Raw genomic sequence first — 23006 nt, 5'->3', positions numbered from 1 at the left:
ATTTTAAAACTAGAAGTAATAAAAAATAAAAATACATGGACGTGTGCTGAAGGCTACCTACATCCATGGAGCCGTGGGGAGCCTGACAGAGACAGTAGCCTGATGTGCTACTGTTTACGGCCACTGGTGATCGCGCGCAGTTTAACGACACGTTTGCAAACATCTGCCCATAAAAGAAAAAAACAGCAGTTCTCTCATGCGCAGAGCTGCGCATACATATGCTAATTTTACTGCCCGCCAACAGCCCACAAGGTGGACATTAAAATGTATCAATTCGCTTTGCCCCCCGCTGTTCTGACGCACCCTCTCCCCAAGGAACTGGTGGAAATTGCCCCGGGGGCGGAACAGGACACGGGACGTGGGAACGTTTGCACGTCATGGGGATTGTAACACGTTAGCGCCGCCTTACAGAGGAGGGGAACTTTAGCCGGAGCGACGGTGCATTGGTTCATGCGTGACCAAACACTGGAGCCCTCTACGACAGATTCGATTGAAATGCGGCTTTTGATGCGCCTCTCTTTTGACATGAGGCTGGAAAGAAAAACTCTTGTTAGGTCTACTGTTAAATTGCTAAGCGGCCATTTTGGACTTTTAAAATGCTACTGTATCAAGTTAAATCTCTTTGATTCTGCCAGTGTGGGGAAAATAAAATGGTGTAGACTAGCTGAAACAGATTGTATAAAGTGGGTTTGAGTAAACAGTGCGAGAGCAGAGTCTTCAATCTCAATCGGTTTCTCATCCAACACGTCTTAGCGTTGAACCATTCCGTCCTGGGAGGAAACAAGAAACGGCGAAAACAAGACAGGAGATGGAAAATGCCAGGGCTGGCCAAGGATCAGTGTTTATTGGAAACAGCCTGTTCTAGAATCCCTTAGAAAGAGCAGCATGGCCATGGGACCACTTGCGACAAACAATGAGAGGAAGATAAGCAACAATGTTCCGGTTCACCTTCCAAATTCCACCAATCAGAATCACTGGTACAGGCAGCATGTTAAAGCCAAGCCCTTCTTAAGGTGTTTCATTAGGGCAGTGAAAAAATAATTAACTTCACAGTATTATTAGTCTCACAGAGAGAGAAAGAGCGTGAGAGACAATGTTAGGGCTCAGAAACTGACACTGGAATCCATTTGCAATAATCAAGACGCGTAACAGCCACAAAGATGTAGACAGAAAGATGCACTTAACGAAGAAGAAACGTGAAAAGTGTCTTCATGATCCACATTATATGAATTGTGTGTAAACAAGGAAATGTTTTAATCCCAAGCAATCTGAGAGGTCATGGCTTTGCCCCCATTCAGAAAGCCGGGCATTTGCTGAACTTGTGGCTGTAATGGCTGAGGGAACCACCCTCAGCATCATTCTGGGGACTCGAAACCGTGTTGGGATGGAAGCAGGAGAAGGAGATTCCAAGGGACCAGGGGAACACGAAAGAAACAGCTGAACAAGAGATGAGTAGGTAGGTAGGTACAAAAGACTGATTATGAAGATCACAAGGTTAACAGACACAACAGACTGGCAAGAAGACCCAGACCGATACATAAGGGGTCTGTGTACATGGACAGGAACATGATGGAGGAAGGGAAAAACACTACAACAGTTACAACAAAGATAAAATAAAAACTGGCAAGTAGAGATTAAACAAGAGGACAGATGGGCCAACAGCACTGGAGGCTGCGGCCCGTACTACAGCCACATCAACCCAACGGAACCTCCATCTACAGGTCCGTGGTGGGTACCAGAGTCGTCACCACATCACTAACAGTCAACTAACCAAGATAATACCCAACACCGAGACCGAAGAACCTCATCTCACCATTACCAGGAACTAGGCCACGCGCATCTTGACAAGGGCAAGAACTCATGGATAAGTGACACCTCAAAAAAATACATATCTACTTCCCTCCATTCTTAATACTGTCTTGATGTCTGTCAAAGTCCCCCAGGCGCACAGCCCCTAATCTTCATCCTTGTGTGGAGGACTGGGGGGGTCGGGACAGGCGTGGTCTCGGAAGAGAACGTGACAGGCAAAGCATGGTGCCACATCACACTATTGGCCCTCCTTTTCGCGCAGGAACTGGAAGACGGAGGAGAAGTCCTTGCTGGCGTAGCCGCGGGTGCACATCACTCGGTACATCTCATGAGCCAGTGAGCCCAGCGGGATGGGGGTCTTTGTGTCCATCGCAGTGTCTTGGGCCAAGCCCAGGTCCTGTAGAAACACAGCTTTTTATTCAGCAGATGCTTTATCTAAAATGACCTACATTTGGTAAAGTAGGAGCAACTACAGGTTAAGAGTCTTGCTCAAGACCCAGTGGTAAAGCTATAGTGCTGACCATGGAATCTGAACCAACAACCTTCCCATTACAGGCACAGTATCCTAACTTGCTGGACCACACAACGCAAAACATAAGCTTTCGCTCATGCCTGAATCCAGGTCACGGGTCAACCAACGACAACACAAAAACTCATAGGAAGATAGGGTTGAAGTCTTGGAGCGGCGACCCCGTGTTTATGACACAATGCAGAAAGGCATTGTGGGTAGAGAAATGGCCGGCCCACCTTCGTCATCAGCGTGGTGCTGTAGCCCCCTTGGTAGTTGTTCGCTGAGGGGACGCCCTCCATCACGCCAGGGACCGGGTTGTAAGCATCACTGGACCAGCAGCGTCCAGAGCTCATGTTGAGGATCTGGGCCAGCAGCTTGGGGTCAAGCCCTAGCCTGTTGAGGTCAGAGGTCAAAGCAAGAGGGGAGAGAGGGTGAGGTCAGCGCTGACCTGAAAGGGAACCTCTGGCTGCCCATTCCTATCATTCTTGCTCTAATGGCTGTCCTGCCAGATAATACGGTATTGATATTTAACTGGGTTGCCGTTCATCAAAGGCTCGTACGGACCATGGAAGTGCTTAACGAGGCGACAGGCCTAATAAACATCCCCCGGCACCCCCCAGTGGGATGTGGAATGGACCGGGATCGCCACTACCGGTCGCGGGTCAGCGCAGGGGGCCCCCGATGACGGCTTTGCCGCGGATGGGATGGGCGAGCCGGTGGCGGCACCGCGGACTCGGCAGCACCGCGGACTCGGCAGCACCGCGGACTCGGCAGCACCGCGGACTCGGCAGCACGGTGGCGGGTGGGCGGGCGCTGGCTGTCTCGCACTTTAATGTCAGCATAAAGAACCACATCAAGCGGCGGCGGGCAGAAGCTGGCATTCGCCACCCGGCCCGTAAACTATATTTTGTGCTCAATATGACTGTTAAATCGTGATTAGTGTTTAAGGCCGGCTAGCCAGCCAGTCAGCCGGGCCCGCACCTGGCTCTCATTCTCGTATTGTCGGCCCGCTTTTATTAGCTGTCTGTGCAGTAATTAAGAAGCTGAGACGCACTTCTGGGACAGTCCTCCACCCCCAACCCCTCACAACCACCACCTCACCAGCCCTTTATTTTACAGGTTGTTTTGGAAATTTGGGATAACTACATTTCTTAAAAGTCGCTGTCGCGATGGCTTTTGCGGGTTTCACGCCTGCTCACAAACCTCGAGCGTAAAGGAGAGAAAGGCCTGGCCTGGCCTGGCCTGGCCTGCCCCCCCCCCCACACACTTATCCACCCCCCCTCCCATGGAGGGATGCCGGGTGACATATGCTTAACATCCCCTCCCGTCCGTCCTCCGCGGTTCTGGGTCAGCTGTTGAAAAGGTTACTGCCTATGATACAATCAAGCCGGTCCGAAAAAGAGGAGCCGTTTGTCACGCAGCCGCGCAGCCAACATGCGCTGCCATCCGCAGTTTAACAATAAATCATCCCTTCTTACTGACCCTGCCGCTCGCGGTTCCGGGTGTGCCGGAGATTTCACGCTCTAACCAGATTGGACACGGACGGCCCGGTGCCACGCCTTAGGCGCCTATAATGATCAAATGAATGTCGCCGTGAACTAAGCACGCAGCACAACACAGGAAACGCAAGGTTGAGTTCACTGTGCGCCGGGCAATCAGCTACTTATTAGGAAAAAGTTAATTAAAAAAAAAAAAAAGAAGTAATGATTAACTTCTAACGGGAGAAGTGACTTTATGAAAAGGCTGCTTCTCTTTTACACGCACGCGGTGTTTATAGTTACATAAATGAGCTTACGAGCCGCTTTATCGCCCGCTTCGTGTCCTTTACTGGAACACGTGCACACAAGGCGTGCGAAGATGAAGGCAGTGCAAGGCATTGTGGGCCATAGTCCTCCAAGGAGACGCGTACGGGCAGACCTACTTTAAATCCATCTTCACTGTGGCACCCCCGCACCCTGTCACGTGCATTATAAAAGAAAAAGAAATGGTCTTTTGCATTTCATCTTGGATTTTTTTTCTTCTCAGTGTGGCATAAATAACTGACAGTTAGACTGTACGCAGCATGGAGAGAGCTCTCTCTCTCGCGGGCGCCGGCCCGGGCCCCGGTAATGGGCTGGGAAGGGAAGAGAGGATATAATTGTCATTCAGAGCCAGCACTCTCGAAGCGGCACGCTTCACTGGAGAGGACCCGGCCTCCGTTTGAAATCAACAAATTAATCGGAGACAGGTATTTGAAAGGCCAGGTTTAATGCGGGAGGCAGCCACCGGCCTCTCAAGCATGATAAAGCGCTACTGCTGTTTCCCTGTAAATTGGCTGCGAGCACGCAGCACCCCCCGCCCCCCCCTCGTGCCGTGGTTAGCGGGATATATTGCCGGCACTATCAAAAGCATGACAGCCTTTGTCAATCCCTCGTAATAACTCGCCAGGGGGAATCGCACCGTCGGCTTCTGAAATAACAGTAAAAAAAAAAAAAAAACTGCGAGAAATTGTGGGAGACGGGATCAGTGCAGCACCCTGCCTGCTGAGGGACACTCTTCCCACAGTATCGTTATGATAATTACGGCCCTATCAAAGACAGAGCTACTGACTATCAATTTAAAAACTGTCTGTCATTTTCTGCCTTTTCCATATGTCTTGGCAGGGGCAATCACACTAGAGGGGTCAATGTTAACTCCGTGCCCTCTGGGATCAGTGCCACCACAGGCTGGGTACAGGAGGCTTTTCGCCACTTGCAGTTCGTCCCTGGTACCCTGAAATGGGGTCTCGATCTACAACCCATATGTCGTCTTTACCCTCCAACCCCTCGCTGGGCGCATGTGACATTTACACCCCGTGCAACTCCGATTCATCCGGCATGTTTTTGGACTGTGCGGGAAAACTTTGCCGGGAAATCCCACGACGACACGGGGGAGAACATGCAAACTCCACACACACGAAGCCATCACCGAGACTCGAACCCCGGTCACAGAGGAGCCAGTGTTAATCACTGAGATGCCACGGCGCCCCCTAATGTTTCAGTAAAATCTGTATCACTTCCTATTTCCCAGATAGTGAAAAAGTCTCAGGGAATAAAAAAAAATAAAATTAAATAAACAATCATTAAGTGCGTATGATTCTGTTGTTTTAGGAACATACAGACCACTAAGGAGATGTGTCAAATTAACGATATTGTGGGAGTCACAAAGGCAAATAAAACTCTCAAGGAAAAAATGCTGGGCTACTGAGGTCAGGGGCTCTACAGATGTTATATCGGCAGGAAAGACAAGGGGAATTATGGAATATTCCAGTAACCCCCGCAGGACCAGCGCTGTAATACCGGATGGAGCGGGAGGAGTGGAAGGGCATGACTACATCCAGGGAACACGACACGTCAGCGAGGAGAGACACAGAACGGAGCAAGGGAGAAGCCAAGATGCTCACCCACTGGGGGTGACAGTCTGATAGGAAATTCTAAGGTGCCATTGCCAAGACGGACGACGGCCATCACTCACGGCCACGGGGGAGTCGTGCTTTGGGGAACAGCAAACGCTTCTGGGAATTGCAGTTCAGTGACGGGTGGGGGGAGGGGCTCAAATCGCTCTGTGCCTGACTGCCCAATTGTCCAGCGGTGATGAAGTGATGCTTCATAGCCGGTGACTCTGGCCATAAAGCAGGGTTGTCGGGGGAGTTCAGCAGCCCGACCGCGGTTCATCGCCACCCAACACGGGTCATCACGTGCCCCCTCCAGAGCAGAAGACCTCCTGTCTGGCTCCATCCATATCACTCCTGTAGAACTATCTCGAAGCAACATGCATTCCATCAAGCGGCACCAGTAGAATGTCCACAAACTCAAGGCGCCGCACCCAGGAGCGAACGCCGGTTCTGAACACCAACGCCGGCCATCCTGTGGCTCCGCTCCACATCTTACGGGTTTGACAGACCAAACATAAAAACCTCAGACGAAAACGCGGCCCAAACACTGTCGCTGGGCCCCCGCGGCACCGGCAACACCTGCAGCAGTCCACTTTTGGCTCTCCCACGGAAATCCACGATGGGACGCGCACGTGGGTAAAGTATGAATCTATCGGGCCGTCTGCTAATGCAACCATATTTCACCGCGACTCACCGCAGGGATTTATGTTGGCCGCTGCCAATTTTCTCCCCGCTGCTCAAGGACCAATAAATCAGGGAGGTCTGCCGACTGAGCACAGCTCCATCACACGGGGCCCGGCCTGGGAGAGCACTGCGCCGACCTGCAGAACCAAGTCCATTACCAGTAGGACGCGGGTTCGAATGTGAGATAACCCAGTGCCATGTTATTTCCTAAAATAGGAAAAAACCCTGTTAAAAGATGCTTTATTCGCCATTTGCAGAAGCATAGGCACATTGGAATGATTTAATTTACACACATTTCATTTTGCTCTCCTTTGAGAGGGACACACACACACACACACACACACAGAGCAAAGAAAAGCATCTGAGTGCAAGTCAGGCCATTTTCCTGGTGCTTCTGACACATATCTTGGGCTCAATGGACAACGGACTATTCTGCCAGGAAGGGGATTAAAACCAGTGACCTTCTGGTCACAAGTACAGAGGCACAACCTGCTGTGTCACACTGCATCACAAGCACTGCGAAAATAGCTGCATATAACAAAGGTTCCTGATAGGAAACCTTGGGGCAAATCACTAGGGACACATATAACAGCGTGGACCAGCAACAAACAACCTGACAGACGGAAAACGGCGAACACCGTGACAGAGTGGGCCAGAGGCAGCCGCTGCCCAGAACAGGTTGCCGGTCTTCTTCCCATGTTGCGTGACGGAGTACAGAATAAAGATGTCCTTTCAATCACGTGAAGCGACTGTGTCCTTACATCACCGCATAACTTTTCACAGGTAAATGCCGAAAAACTTTTCTCCTAAACTCAAATAGCAAACAAAAAAAAATGTTTAAAGTTACAGTGAATAATTATGTTATGCCGTGAGGTTCAGACTGTATTCTGGGTGCCATTTTGAAAAGTGTTCTCTTTGAAAAGCGGAGTACAGCCACGGCAACATGGCAGGGACCTGCTTCTTTGTTTCCCCGGGGTTGCATGGTTACCGGTGTCCTAGGGGGACGCAGGTCACCCCGGGTTACACCCCCTACGTACCAGAGCGGCTCGCGATTCGGCTGCAGGATCAATTTCAGGATGCAAATGATATCGACAGAACAGTTGGGACGGCCAGCCCCCTCGTCCGTCTCAATCCCGGCGCGACAGCTCTGAAAGAGGGGCGGGCTGACCTCCGCGGTCCTGCTCCATTCGCACATGCCGGGTTTGGGCCGAGCCAAGATGCTATACGAAATTAGCATGTAGCACCTGGGCTATCCGACACCCCGAGGAGGTGCTTTTCGGGCGGAGGCCTGCCGTACCGGATTCCCAGGTTCATGGTCTCCGCGGTCCCGATCATCCCGATCGCCAAAAGCATGTTGTTACAAATTTTGGCTGCCTGGAACAGACAGACACAGCAAACAAACAAAAAGAAAACACGTCATTCTGAATATCCGACACCCACACACACACACACACACACTGCCAAGAGCTCCTATGGGAGACCTTATACATCCGCATGGGCGAGCAGGACGAGGTCAGATAAACTGGTAAACAGCATAAGATAAAACAGAAATCGGTGATGAACTTTTGAACTCCGGGGGAGTCTGTTTAAGGGATGGTTAAACCCACTGGCTTTGTGTAAAAGCCAAGTACGTAGACAGAGTGACCAGCCCAGCTCTCACCTACCTGGCCAGTGCCGACTGGGCCGCAATACAGCACGTTAGCCCCCATGCAGCCAAGAAGCTCCTTCACGGCGGTAAACTCCTCCTCTGGTCCTCCCACCATGAAGGTCAGCTTGGCCAAGCTCGCCGCTCCCACGCCTGGGCGACAAACACACAAACACCTGAGATTTGGGCGCTGGCCACTCCACTCCACCGACAGCTTAGAGGTCTCCCAGTCCAGGGCGGGTAGGGGGGCTCTTCAAGCTGCTCGCCTGCTTTTAGCTGCCGGTAGCGGACACCTCTGGGTCTCGATGGGCATCGCAACCATAGATTTGGTGAAGGTGTAACAGAAGCGGCAAACATCTAAACATCATCCGGGCACGTGGAACTACTATGCAGCAGTTTAAACGCCTCTTCAATGGCGTGCTGGCTAGAACAATAACTGAAACACACATATAATTCTGCAGATATTTAAAAAAAAAATCTAACCAAATATTGATTTATTATTGCTTAGCTGAGAAAACAGATAATTTAAGAGAGAATAACATCAAACAGGTGTTCATATGGTGGTGTCAGAGTGATGGGTTATAGGAGGGCAGATTGAATCTATATGTAGGTAAGTACGTATATGCATGAGGTGCGTAACATGGAGTGCTTCCTCGCGGCGTGTAGGCTGCGTGCAGGCGGCGTGTAGGCGCTTGTAAGCGTTTAATTCCGTACCGTCTGTGCGCCTCTGTCTGTTTAGCCTGGTCAATGTAATCCCTAGTAAATCACTTAATTTGCTCAGAAGTTAAACGGTCAGAGAGCAGCGGCATGAGGAGGGGGCGGAGCTGGGGGGTGGGGGCTTTAAAGTGAAGAGGGAAAAGCTGATGGTCCTAATCACCCTCCACACGACCCCCCCGGGATCGCCGGCTCCATTGTTCCACAGACACCCTTGGACAGGCCAACAGCTGGGCCTGGGACCTGCACCCCTGTGGATCCACCCCCCCCTTCCCAGCCCCCCGGGAGAGGGGCGGCAGGCAGGAAGGGTAATTAACTTTACACTTTATCATGTTCAATTAGCTGGCCTCTGGGAGGCGGGGCAGGGTGTGGGCCGTCGCGTTAGGAGCATGCCGTGTCCTCCCTGTCGCCTGGGCAGTGGACCCCCCCTGTCAGCTGCTGCTCTTGGCGGGGGGGTTGCTGGCTGACACAGATAGATGGCCTGGGAGGCCGGCCCGGCCCGAGCACAGCGGGTGTCAAAGCAAAACAAGGCGGAACACGTTTTTAAATCTCATCTGCTACGGCCGGCCCCCTCCATACACCGGCGAGCCCCCCGAGAGCATCGGGGGAGGACATGGACAGGAGCGTCCTAACGTGGGACCGCCTTGGAACACCACCCCCGGGAAAAGCCCTTTTCGGTCAGGCCAAGGCGCGTTTAGAAAGGGAAGCGAAGTAAAAACCCTGTAGCCTCAACCAAATACAGCAAAACAGCTCTAAATTCACAATACATCACTATGTCATTTAGCCCAAATAAACACAGCCACTATCAGGACGCTCATACACAGGTTCTGGAGGTGTGACCCAAAAATCACGGCACGCCAGTCCGGGAACCCAGTGGCACCACTGACCGCCATCGATCCGTCACCGCTTCCATCGTTTAGACGTGATTATGAATCGCCGAATGCCACGGGCCCGATGATGAATACTACCCCAGTTACAGATACACTGTCAGCAGCACTAAGCAGCCCCAGATAAACTGTAATTTTAATTGTAATTATGGAATCTCGGAATTATGGACTTTCATATTCCACCAAAGCAGACCACACATGCAAAACGCACGCAAGCAAAGAAGGATGCTTGAAAATTCAGTTTCAGAATAAATGGCTTTTAAGCGCTAAACAGAAGCTTCCGATGAAACAGAAGCTTTCTGATGAAAGGGCTGCATAATTCTGAAGAGCGAATAATGTGGGTGTAATTAAACTGGGATTAGGAGATGCGGGAGGAGCAGCTGAAACCTGAAAACGGGGGCCTGGGCGGGGAGGTGGTCCGATAGCGTCCCCGTGCTTGGACGGTCCGGCCCGGCACGGCCCTCCACTGGCAGCTGCGGCGAAGCCTCATTATTTACCCATAATGACCTGCACGCACAGCCGTCGCCGGTGCATCACGGCAACTGACAGCAGCTCAGCTAATTAGTGCTGCCAGAATTCAAATGAGGCTCGATGCACAAGGGGGGGGGGGGGGGAGAGGGCCTAGTAAGAGGGTGGAGAGAGCAGGTAGAACTTAGGGGGATGGAGGAGTTGGAAAGAGGGATTCTGGGAATGGCGAGATGGCAGAAAGTGGGGAGCATGCGAGAGGCACCCCGGACGAAAAAAAGCAGTGAAAGAGATTGCAGCCAGGAGGCCCCGTGCAGCGTCACAGCACGCCAGCGCTCGCCGGCACCCGGAGCCGCAGACACTGCGGACGGGCGCAGCGAGCTGGCCGACTGGGTGAAGCGGTCGCCCATAATTAGCGATTAGCATCTTGGGACAGAGCCCTGCGATCAGGATGCCCCTCTTATGATAGATTGCCACTTCTCAGGCAACACCACAGCCGATTAGCATAGGCGCGCTCGCGGGGGCCGGCCGCGCGCTCCGGCACTGACAGATAGGGCGAGAATCCTAATAAGCTGGGGGGGGGGCTGGAGGGGCGGGCGCTATCCATCCACGCGGCAGACATTTCTGGTTCATTAATGCCACGCTGTGGAACAACGGCCTCCAGAGAAGCATGGGGAGTGCGGGGGGGGGGGGGGACGACCAACGGAGGCACCCGGAATGATGCCCCCACGCCCATCAAGCTGACACACATGCCAGAGTGGCCAAATCACTCATGGGCGGGGGCGGGGCGGGGCGGGGCGGGGCCTGGGTCAACCAGCACTAAGGAAGCCACTTAAAATTATCTACGTCTAATGCAGGCTCCTGTATGCAATTACAAATATTACGCCTGGTGAAAGAGGTGGAACACCGTTTTTCATGCGCTTTAATGAAGTTCCCTCGGCATAAATACATGCCCTGCTGCCCTATTAGGTGTGACGAATCAGGTAAGGAAATGGGGGCAAAGACGGCGCTTCCGAAAAAGTGTGGGTCCCTCCCTTTCACGGCGGGCAACAAAATGGAGGCAGGCCGCTATTGTCTGAAGTACGAGTTACGGGGCTAGTGTGCTGCCGTGTTGACCACCCCGGGTACTGCCACCCTGATCCCGACGGGATTGCCAGCTGAAAACTCTTCTCCCGTCGACCCTGGGCATGGAAGCGGCTACAGGGGAAGACAGAAGGCCTAGCCGGCGTCTCTCACGCTCGGAGCCACGGAGGCACACAGCGAAAACACGGTAAACTGGCTCGCGAGTTAATTACAGCCTGCCCTGCTTCACGGGCCAGCGGAAACCAGCGTTTCTCGTAATTTCTCCACTGCAGCTGTGGATCTCGGTCCCTCTGCCCCCCCCCCCCCTTAAAAACAAATACAAAAAATAAAGAGCAAATGCTCCCTCGTCATTCTCCCCGAAGGTGAAGTGGAGAAGCGAGCAAATCAAAGACCCGGGTTCTGAGTGCCGACGTGCTAACAGATTAGCGTCTTAGCGTCTGACACGGAGGACGGGCAACTGCGGTTCAAGCCTCGGCTCCGTTTCAGGGGGGAAATTACAAGCGATTTCTAAGCAGAAGGAGTTTCTGTACTGGCAGTGGACAAAATTAAAGGAAATTTGTGAATAGAAGGCAACACATTCGTCTTTTTCCCACGCTCTTTCAGGCTTGTCGGAACCTGCCGGAACATTCCCCCAGCTGGGCTGTTCTTTACACCTCAGCACTTGATTTTAGCCCCTGTCTGGCTGGGCCATTACCCCCACCTATAACTGCCCCCCCACCTCCACAACTTATATTCGGATATCTTATAAAAACGACTGAAATGCACACACCAGCCATTCCGGCTGACTCCCCAATCCCACAGCACTGTGCGAGACTCCAATCCTGGCCGCAAGCCACCGACTTTTTCCCAAGGGTTCCATGGGACAGTTCTGGTCATAAACATTTACAAGAAAAATACTTCCATACATTTTAATATGAGGTATTAATGCAGCAATGTATTCGCATTCAGTGAGGGGTTATAAATTAACCTGAAAACAGCATTCAAAAATAATCACAAAATGCTAATGAATTTTTGTACTTTAAACAAACAAACACTTATATGTGTTTTATCTTATTATAACATGAAATGCATGGGGAATCTTGCACATAAATGACATTTAATTCTGTCCATCTGTGTGGAATTCAAAGAGAATTCCCAGGAACGACAATGTCTCAGAATTCTGTCGCAGTGTGACAAATTCACACGGGTTCAGCCCAACAGGAACCCTGTTCTCTGGGCTGGCATGGTGCGGTGTGCTGAAAACGCGGGCCACGGTAAAGTTTTACAGCTTTACCAAGCATCCTCAAATGTGGTCCGGCGTTATAATTAAGTTGAAGGGGAGATTTTTTTTCTCAAACAAATTAAAAACCCAAACAAGCTTAATAAATTTTCTACGGATAGAATAACCTTAACCGAAACACACGCAATAAAAAACAAAAAACAGCACTCGCTACGATATGTTTGCCAAAGTTACTAATGCTCCCCTTCATGTTGGAAAACAGGCTCTTTATCTCCGTGCCCAAGTTAACGAGCACTCCGCCGTCACTCTGCGTCGGTGCCGGATCCCACACGCACGCCATGGGAACGACACGGCGCTGAAGCTTGCGGGTCCTGAAGTGGGCCATCAGCTTCGGGTGATAGCTATCGCTAAACGTCCCACTTGGTTTGGTGGCTGCCCTTCATTCGGGTTTAGGTTCAAATAGGCAAAATCACCAGTGCCTTTTCCAGTGCAAAAATCACCAGTGCGTTTTCCAGTGCAAAATCACCATCATCCAGTGGGATTATTTTACGCACTTTGGGAAGATACTTACTAAATTTATGTAAACCTTAACCTCCCTGGCTAAAAAGAAATGGTTGACTACTTTCGTCTTCCACTGGAGAACCTTCCTGTAAAGTTCAGTCTTGGTTTTCACCAGCAGGGAAATGCTTTCAGCTAGTCTAACTTCCAAGACCCCCCAAGTCAGCGAGATCTTAGCTGGGGAAGAACAATCTGGAAACTGATCGATACTCCTGGAGGAGATCAGCTATCCGAGCACCGCTGGGTTAATGTGTCCCGTGTGCTGGTGAGCAGGCCAGTAATGGCCGGTTATTAACGCCGATGATGTACTGGCCGCCCACGGACGCCGAACGCCCAGTTAATGCTATCATCAGCAGTTCACGACCCGCTCCACGGGGAGCTGACATCTGATCAATCAGGCTTGCCCCCATGCTTGGGTTGGGGGGGGAACTAGGGGTGACAGACACTACATACACACCCCTTGCCGAGAGATGGGGGCGCAAGCAGAGGCAGGTCGATCGCACCGCCCCCCCACCAATGCGGTACCCCGTCGCCATAGCGCCCAGCGGCCTCGCCCCAACAGCACCACCGCCACGCGACAGGCCGCGATCTAACGACCCTCAGCGAGCCTCTGACCAAACCGCAGCAATCACATGTCCGGTAAAACAAAAGGGGGCGTGGCCCAGATCCCGGTTGACGGACAGCGGCCCGGCGGGGGGGCAGCCGGCGCGGCAGATGACATGCAGGGAGCCGGCGGCCGGGCCGGGGAGCGAGTCCCCCAGCTGCTGCCAGTCTGCTTCCATCTGGAGTCCAGGCCAGACGTCACCCACCCCGGGACCCCCGAGCCACGGCCTTGTTATGCTAATTCACCCACTCTGTCGAGCCCCACCTCCGCTGGCTAAGCAGCTCACGCTCCCAGTGACAATCCCTCCAGACTCAATGGGCTTCCACGCACCACCTCCCTCGACCCCCCCCCCCCCCCAATCAATCCCTCCCTCCCAATGCTGTCAGGTACTGACAAGGGCACTGATGACACCGCGGGTTCCTCCCTGGAAGGCAGAGAGGCACAGCAGCCCACAGGAAGTGACATCAGCACTTTCGCCAGCACACGGGGACCGCAGTGGCTGCCTAGGGACAGAAGCGCCTTAGCCAGGCCGCCGACTGCAGCTAAATCAGACCCCATTAACCAATAAAAAATATAAATCAAGAAGGATCCAAGCTTCTGCTTAAATAGCGAAAGTGACGCTGAGAGAGCAGCGAGTGAGGAAAAGGTCCTCGCTTGAGTCACGGCGAGTTGACTTTGAGGACACCGGGATTATACAGCGCCCCCCCCCCCGGCATCGGGGGCCACTATCGTGAGCGAGTGCACCTTGTGACTCTCACATGCGTGTTCGGGTGAAGCCCACCGCAGCGAGCTTAAAAGTACAACAGCCCGTAATCGCGCAGACGACCTCGGCAGACGAGGAATGCGGTATAATTGCTGCTAATGACCCTGGAGCTCGTTAGTGTCCCTCTATTTTTACCCAGACGTGCCAACACCCCACCAGGGTGACGTCAGTCGGGGTTTGTTGTGGCCCCACGTTGCATGTGGATAACTTTTAATGGTGCAGACACTGGCTTTCGTTATGAATTATTCATAATAGGGCTGGTGGGGCCAGACGGCCGGTCAGTGCGAGGGAGCCACTTTTACAGCTTCTTTATTCCCGCGGTGCGGGCCCAGATCAGAACAGCGCCGATGCACTGGGCGCGCCTGCCAAACCTTGCTGACGCACTCGAGGTAGGACCCGCCGCGGAGGTCGCGGCTCAGGGAGCGGTGGCGAGCCGCCTTGTTTACGCCGACGGGAGTAGAAAAGAAAAGAGAGCCGTATTAAAAGAAATTCCAAATGAAAAGCGAGGACTCGGGCGGCACGGCTGGGCACGGGGGCCGTAAGTGTCCCGCAGTCGGCGTGGGAAGGAGCGCCACTGCGAGCGGAGAGTCCCCGGCAACACTGGCAGGCAACACTGGCAGGCAACACTGGCAGGCAGGTGCACGGAAAGCTGCGTTCCAGGCTGTCTGTGCAGCGACGCAGCTGCCCTGCACGGTGATGCCATCCTCAAACCCGGAACCGTGTGCCGTTCAGGACCAGAGCGCAGACAAGAAGGCAGCTGCAGGGGAACCACTGCTACCCAGAGACAAGAACCGACACAACCTGAGCTAGAGAGACATTCACTCATTAAGTATCCAAGTAAAATTATATGAATATCCGGTTCCTTTTATACTAAATTTCTTCAAAACATTGTATTGAAATGTCACAACCTGCAAAAAGAATTTATTAAAACCCTTTCAAATTTGGGACCTATGAACCAGCGATTCCACGGCCCCCTGAGTGACAGGGGCTTTAAAAAATTTGGAACATAATTGGATTGGTCTGGGTTGGGGGCCCAAACTCTCTAGCGGCACCCCCGAGTATCAGTGTGAACTTGGGCTGATTAAAATTAAGATTAAGGTTGGCCTTGATCCCAGGAGGACATTCTGAGACGGTCTCAGTGGGTGCAAAGCCGCAAGATCGGTGTGACCATCGGGTGAGACGCCTGCATAAGATAGTCAATAAGCGTACTAGACAGAAGCAGCTGTAGGAGCGCCACCCAGAGGCACAGCAAGGAGAAGCACACAGCACGTACTTGCATACCGGAACTGCACAGACGGAGCTATCTGAACGAGTGGGGGCGCTCCAGCGAGGTCAGGCCGTCGTGTCGGGCTGTGCTAATCTCACCATGCAGAGCCCCCCCCCTCCCCCCCGCTCTCAGACAGGCATCCTGCCTGCAGACACACACTGTCACAGGGCTCCTGCTGGATATTCTCCCACTTGACCAGCTGCAGATTTGGTCACAGCGCCACCTGCTGGTAGGCACACAATCTCACAAGCTTCATAATGCGGCCCTCACCATCTGCATTTAAGGCAGCCTCATTAAGAATCACAGCAACTCGGCTCGGGAAGCGATTTAATCCCCGTTCACAAAATATCTTCTCACCGACAGATGGCAGGTTCAGATCTCGAATCTTCCTGCCTACACGGCAGTATAATTGGGTCAGAAAGAGAGGCCATGCTAGCCGCTAAGCTAACAAGCATGGCAGTGCGAGGCCTCATGCAGGCAGGCACCGCAATTTAACCAAGAAGGACGTGTTAAAAACAGGGACCCAGCACAGACACAGGGACGATGTGCTGAAATGTGCTCCAGTCGAGGGGAGAGAGATTCTGCTACGGCCCAATTAGCGGGTTACAAATCACAGAAACGACTCTTAATAACATTAATCGGCTAATACCCGACACTAGCACTCAAGAGCAGGCAAATTTCCTCTCAAGAACCATTTGTGCCCCTTCCTGGTTTGAGACTGGCACATATACCCCTAACCCCTCGGTCTGAGACTGGCACATATGCCCCTAACCCCTCGGTCTGAAACTGGCACATATGCCCCTAACCCTTCGGTCTGAGACTGGCACATATGCCCCTAACCCCTCGGTCTGAGACTGGCACATATGCCCTTAACCCCTCTGTCTGAAACTGGCACATATGCCCCTAACCCCTCGGTCTCAGACTGGCACATATGCCCCTAACCCCTCGGTCTCAGACTGGCACATATGCCCCTAACCCCTCGGTCTGAGACTGGCACATATGCCCCTAACCCCTCGGTCTGAGACTGGCACATATGCCCCTAACCCCTCGGTCGGAGACTGGCACATATGCCCCTAACCCCTCGGTCTGAGACTGGCACATATGCCCCTAACCCCTCGGTCGGAGACTGGCACATATGCCCCTAACCCCTCGGTCTGAGACTGGCACATATGCCCCTAACCCCTCGGTCGGAGACTGGCACATATGCCCCTAACCCCTCGGTCTGAGACTGGCACATATGCCCCTAACCCCTCGGTCTGAGACTGGCACATATGCCCCTAACCCCTCGGTCTGAGACTGGCACATATGCCCCTAACCCCTCGGTCGGAGACTGGCAGATATGCCCCTAACCCCTCGGTCGGAGACTGGCACATATGCCCCTAACCCCTCGGTCTGAGACTGGCACATATGCCCCTAACCCCTCGGTCGGAGACTGGCACATATGCCCCTAACCCCTCGGTCTGAGACTGGCACATATGCCCCTAACCCCTCGGTCTGAGACTGGCACATATGCCCTTAACCCCTCGGTCGGAGACTGGCACATATGCCCCTAACCCCTCGGTCTGAGACTGGCACATATGCCCCTAACCCCTCGGTCTGAGACTGGCACATATGCCCCTAACCCCTCGGTCTGAGACTGGCACATATGCCCCTAACCCCTCGGTCTGAAACTGGCACATATGCCCCTAACTCCTCGGTCTGAGACTGGCACATATGCCCCTAACCCCTCGGTCTGAAACTGGCACATATGCCCCTAACTCCTCGGTCTGAGACTGGCACATATGCCCCTAACCCCTCGGTCTGAGACTGGCACATATGCCCCTAACCCCTCGGTCAGAGACTGGCACATATGCCCCTAACCCCTCGGTCGGAGACTGGCACATATGCCCCTAAACCCTCGGTCGGAGACTGGCACATATGCCCCTAACCCCTCAGTCGGAGACTGGCACATATGCCCCTAACCCCTCGGTCTGAGACTGGCACATATGCCCCTAACCCCTCAGTCGGAGACTGGCACATATGCCCCTAACCCCTCGGTCAGAGACTGGCACATATGCCCCTAACCCCTCGGTCTGAGACTGGCACATATGCCCCTAACCCCTCGGTCGGAGACTGGCACATATGCCCCTAACCCCTCGGTCTGAGACTGGCACATATGCCCCTAAACCCTCGGTCGGAGACTGGCACATATACCCCTATACCCCCCCCCCCCCAAAACTTCAACCTCCAAGCCAATGGAAACATGACTTAGGTGAGAGAGACGGAGGTATGCAGAGCTTTATGACCCCCCCCCCCCCCCCCCAACCTCCTGACCTCACTCCCCCCCAAGTTCACTGCGCTGGTGGCCTGCTTTAATCCCGGGGGGGGGGGGCAGGGAGGAAGCCAGTAAATCATTCTCCATTTCGGCATTGTAAAAAGGACTTAATCCTCCCCCCCACCCCCTAAGTCTATGGATGGAAGTGGGAGCTGGATGCTTGAGAGGGGGTGTGACCTAAGATGGGGAGGCGGCGTGCGGCTAGGACGCCGGTGTGTAAACACAGGGCCCCGTGAGCCTGGGCGTGCCTGGATACGGGGGGTGGGGGGGCTTCAAGGCCATTTTACATCCTGGTGTCGGTGGGGAGGGGGGGGGGGACGGAGACTCTTATCTCACCGTGCCCCCCTAGCTGTAAAAAGGCAGGGGTACTGCTTTCCCTTTAATGGCCTTTTATCTACATGAAAGGCTGTCACTGGGGGGGCTTCACTGCGGCCTGCCTTCACGCGACGTGGGGCCTGCCTTCATGCGACGCGGGGCCTGCCCTTTCCAGACTGGCGACGGGGCGGGACCCTCCGTTCTGGCTCCAGCCTGTCAGACATCACTCTGCTCACCAAGATCCCGTGACTGGGAAGCCCCGGACGACCCCGGATCACCTAACGCAGCCCAAGAAATGCCCTTTATGCAACATTCCTGCTCCGCTCGGTAGAGCTGACCCACTTTCCGTACCAGGCACCCCCCCCACCCCCACAGCCAAGATTCACCACGTCATCTCCCAACCAACGCGTAGTATTTCATATGTCTTGCTTTCTTGAGGGTTCTGAAATATACGTAATTCCTGACAAAAATGTGGCTCTTTTTTTTCACGCCTGTGAATTGATTCGCACTCAACAGGCTGCTAACGGGCTGGTTTTGCATTGATCAGTGTCGTTCTGCGAGCTTCCCGTTCGGGACCCTTCCAGATAAGGCCCCATTTGGTGAGCCTGGGTGTCAGTACCCAGCATGGGGCAAAGCAGAAATATCTCTGCGAAAACCCAGAGGATACTAACAAGTACATCCACATATACGCTAGTTGTAAAGTATGCTCCAAAAATAATAATGAAAAGGACACTAATGCAGGAATATATTCATAATAAGTAAATAACATGATAACCAATGGAAAAAAAGACTATTTGTTCAGCTAGTCACATAGGAGCTGAGGATCAGCTGTTTCCATGGGAGTGACAAGCAGGCAGTGAAACTGCAGGCTGCCCACAGGTGAACATGCTGGCGCTGACATGCAGGCCCTTCTGAAATCGACAGGCCGGGAAAAACCAGCTCAGTGCTCCTGTTGACCGCTGGGAATGAAGCCAATTACCCATAATGCACCTGGCGACAGTCCTTTCATATGTGTGTGTCAGTAAAAACTGTCCTGTCTGATTTCCCCCGCAGCCCCCACGTTGGCAAGACTGTGAACTAACAGACTTCTGCAGTCACCCCCCCCCCCCCCCCCACCTACCCCCCGATACGGGTGCATCCATAAACACTGCTCCCATCTTCTCTGCGGCAGCTGCCATCTCCTTGGAAACGGATGGATCGATGGTGCTGGAGTCGATGAGGAGGGTGCCCTTCTTCACCTTCCTGCAAGACAGAGGATGGGGAGGGGGGCTGAAAAACACAGCTCTTCAAAAAAAAAAAAAAAAAACATTTATCTGTAACCTACTGAGCCTGAACTCAACCAGTCGCACCGAGTGGCAGTCATCATCACTCAAACAGCACGACAGACACACGTCTCTATCAAACACATAGGAGAGAAGTTAAGTCGGGTCGAAAATGACACATTTCAGTGCTTCCCAACAGTGCTGAATTAAAAATAACCCAAAAGCTTATAACAATTAATGACTGCAGGTGTCCTATTTAAGCAGCTGAATAGTAACCAGCACAAAAAAGTGATTATTTTTTATTGTAATACTGACTCATTATTTAATTCTAAGTAGGAATGTAAGACCTTTAAAGAATTTCCCCCTGGGATTAGTATATCTTAAAAAAAGTATATCTTATCTCTAAAAGTAGTTCACGCTTTGTTTATCGTTATATGGACATACAGTATTCAAATTTAAGCCCCAGTAATTCTTTGTAGATGTAAATATTTGGAAATGAAGGTGTCGAGCTCTGCAGGGGTGACGACAGGCCACACAAATGCATCTGTGGCAATGGCAGGTGACGAGGCTCACTTAAGGATGCCGTGGGGCCCCGTGTAGGCGTCCACAACGTTAGGGCTGGAGGGCAGCATGGTGATAATCCGATCCGTCTTGTCGGCCACCTCCGCAGGGCAGTCTACGATCTGGGGAGGAGAGCAGGGGTGAGAATCAGGAACGCGCTCTGGGGGTGGCACCAGGTGACCGGGGGGGGGGGGGTGAGGGGGGTGCAGCGCATTAACAGGCGGGCAGATACGGGGTCCGCCACCGAACGGCCCACCTGCGCCCCCAGGTCCTGCAGCTCCTTCCCACATTCAGGGGAGGTGTCTGCGGCGACGATCGGGTATCCATGCTTCAGCAGGTTCTTGGCCATGGGGCTGCCCATGTTTCCCAGCCCGATGAAGCCCACTGCCGTCTTGGAGGCCATGGCCCTGGAGGAGGCTGAATGAAAAGCATGCAAACAGAAAACAAAGCAGTGTTTGTGTACAGTGACCTGGGGCCTGTTTCACGAAGCAGGATTACTTGCTTAGCCAGATAACTTGCCAGATTTAAGGTAGTCTGGGCGAAATAGACCTTATTTACATCAACTTACATTTCGCCCAGACTACCTTAAACCTGGCAAGTTATCTGGCTAAGCAAGTAATCCTGCTTTGTGAAACAGGCCCCTGGACGGAACAAAAAACTGCAATAAAATCAAATTAAAAACGAAACTAAACCGCTTCCCAAATATAATCGTTTAGAAATCAGAAACTCAGCAACTTCTGGGTCCAAAGTTATATAAAGAACCAGTTCAGAAAGGTGGCAACATTGTCAGCACTGAATGCCAGTTCACACAGCACAGCGCTATTTTGTCAACAAAGGCATTCAGGTGTGACTATCCCATCTCACTCTGCTCAGACGGCACATTGCATGCACTGGTGTTGTGCATAATAATTACACCATATTCTGCCTGCTAATGCATGGAAATATACGTATACGCATGAAGAAAGAGGGCCGCAGCATTAGTGATAGAGAACAGAAGAGCGATACTTTACTGATCCCCGTGGTCTTGGTGAGACATGCACACGCATCTTTAGGTGAGAACAAGCTTGGGGTGAGAGCACAGGGGCAGCTGGCATGCAGCACCACCGGAACACTTGGGGATTAAGCGTGTTGCTGAAAAGCCAGGCGACGACATCAGTCTGTCGGCCTTGGGATTCAAACCAGCAACCTTCTGATCATAGGTGCAGAGCCACACACCACCCCGTCGAGACGTAAAGATGCTCTTACGTTCCTGTACCAAAGATGGCCTGAAAAGCATCTTTTGGCATTTACACACATTTTAACACCAAAAAATGATTCTAACAAGCCTTAATAAACAGCCAAAACAATTGTGCTTTTCGCCATTGTAGGCTACAGTGTATAATACCAGGAATGATCTTAGAGCACTATATACTTTTACAAGGGAAAATACCACCAAAGTATTACCTCCCAATCACATATAAACAAATATTGGAGGCACTGTATGTGTGTTCATGTTAACAGTCTTGTTAAGAGATCACAGGGTCTTCATATATGCAAGGCTAAGTGCAATTAACAATAAAAAAGTAATTAAGCAAATATGAAAGAAACCTGCCACATAACAGTAAAAACACGGGTGGTGGACTTTACGCAAGCCTTTCCTCCCATAATGCACTGAGGGCTTTAAGTTACTGATTCATTTAAATCCTTCAAGAGTTCATTGTAGTTCCGGTACCGCTGAACTCCCTGCAGACAATAAACACCAGTCTTTACGACTGTAATGAAATGCAGCGCAATAACGGAGGATCCAAGCACGTCCTTTCATGTTCATTCGGCACACTTTCTCTTTTAAAGAATAATCTAATTGGGCGGCAACTTAATCTGGCGTCCATGTGAACACAGGCCAATAAGCAAACAGCAAAAAAAAAAAAAAAAAACACCACAGCCATGATAAACAAACACAAGCCACCCAAAACGTCATATGGTGTTTTCACATGTTACAGCTATGATTCGCAACCAACTTTGCTTTTAATGAATGTGCATTTTAATGTGCAGGTTCCAATATGACAAGGGTTTTTCTTCAAGAACTTAACAACCTTTTAAAATATATTGGTAGCATCTTTCCCCTGCTTTTGACACACGATAGATTCAAGTTTGTCACATGCACAGTTATATACGTACAACATGCAGTGAAACTTAACCTTGAATAACTCATGAGACTGTGCATTGGTTTAGATAAAAACAGACGAGAGATATAAAAAAAATAGTTAAAATAAAGTACAGTTCTCCATTCTAAATATCCTATAAATAACGTGTTAAATATCAGTCACTTTAAAAGGTTTCTAAATAATCCTCCCTAAAGATACATACTTCAATTTGAGGGAAAATATTTTAACAATGGAACTTGGAGAAAGTATACAGACTTAAATATACTTTTATAAATGCACAAATATCTATGTATTTTATTTAGACATCTAGATATAAGATGCTAACTTAATCATCATAACTCATCAGTTTTAGATATGCCGGACTAGATTAATTAAATTAAATAGATTTAACTGGAGATTATGAGTTCGTTTCAAGGGCTGAATGGATTGTTTTGTATCGAACTACGGGCGTAAGACCTTTAGCTAACAAGCTATTAAAAATAATCATAAAAGTGCAGAGGTAATCTGAACGCACACTACTAAGCACGAAGAAACCAAGGTGCATCTTCTATGAGGGTTTTCGTATAACGTCACTGAAAGTGGACGATTAGAAAGTACGTTACCCATCGCTATGTCGGCATGCTTATTGCACATTTGCAGCAAGTTCCGCGACACTCTAAATAACGCAGCCATGCTTCTGTCCCCTTGACCTTAGCGTTACCGTGACAGCCTCCAAGCCAGGAAATAAGGGCGGGGCTTGCACTTTGATTGACGCATAGGTTTTCCAATAAGCATTTGAGTTTAAACAGA

At 51.5% G+C, this 23006-nt stretch overlaps 1 protein-coding gene across 1 annotated transcript; it reads right to left on the bottom strand.

Annotated features, from left to right (window-relative positions):
• Positions 1-816: 816 nt before the first annotated feature.
• Positions 817-22946, bottom strand: LOC111846960 (3-hydroxyisobutyrate dehydrogenase, mitochondrial-like). The gene is made up of 8 exons (XM_023817724.2): positions 22820-22946; positions 20330-20490; positions 20086-20195; positions 19371-19492; positions 8081-8214; positions 7714-7790; positions 2557-2713; positions 817-2206 (listed from the first exon to the last, which is right to left on the bottom strand). Exons 1-8 carry the CDS (start codon positions 22887-22889, stop codon positions 2048-2050), a joined length of 990 nt encoding a protein of 329 aa, XP_023673492.1. The 5' UTR covers positions 22890-22946; the 3' UTR covers positions 817-2047.
• Positions 22947-23006: the final 60 nt, after the last annotated feature.

The sequence above is a fragment of the Paramormyrops kingsleyae genome, chromosome 23 (genome assembly GCF_048594095.1).
Source record: "Paramormyrops kingsleyae isolate MSU_618 chromosome 23, PKINGS_0.4, whole genome shotgun sequence".
In the NCBI taxonomy this organism is placed as follows: Eukaryota; Metazoa; Chordata; class Actinopteri; order Osteoglossiformes; family Mormyridae; genus Paramormyrops; species Paramormyrops kingsleyae.
Note: the sequence above shows the minus strand (reverse complement) of the source record. Positions and strands in the feature narration are given on the sequence as shown.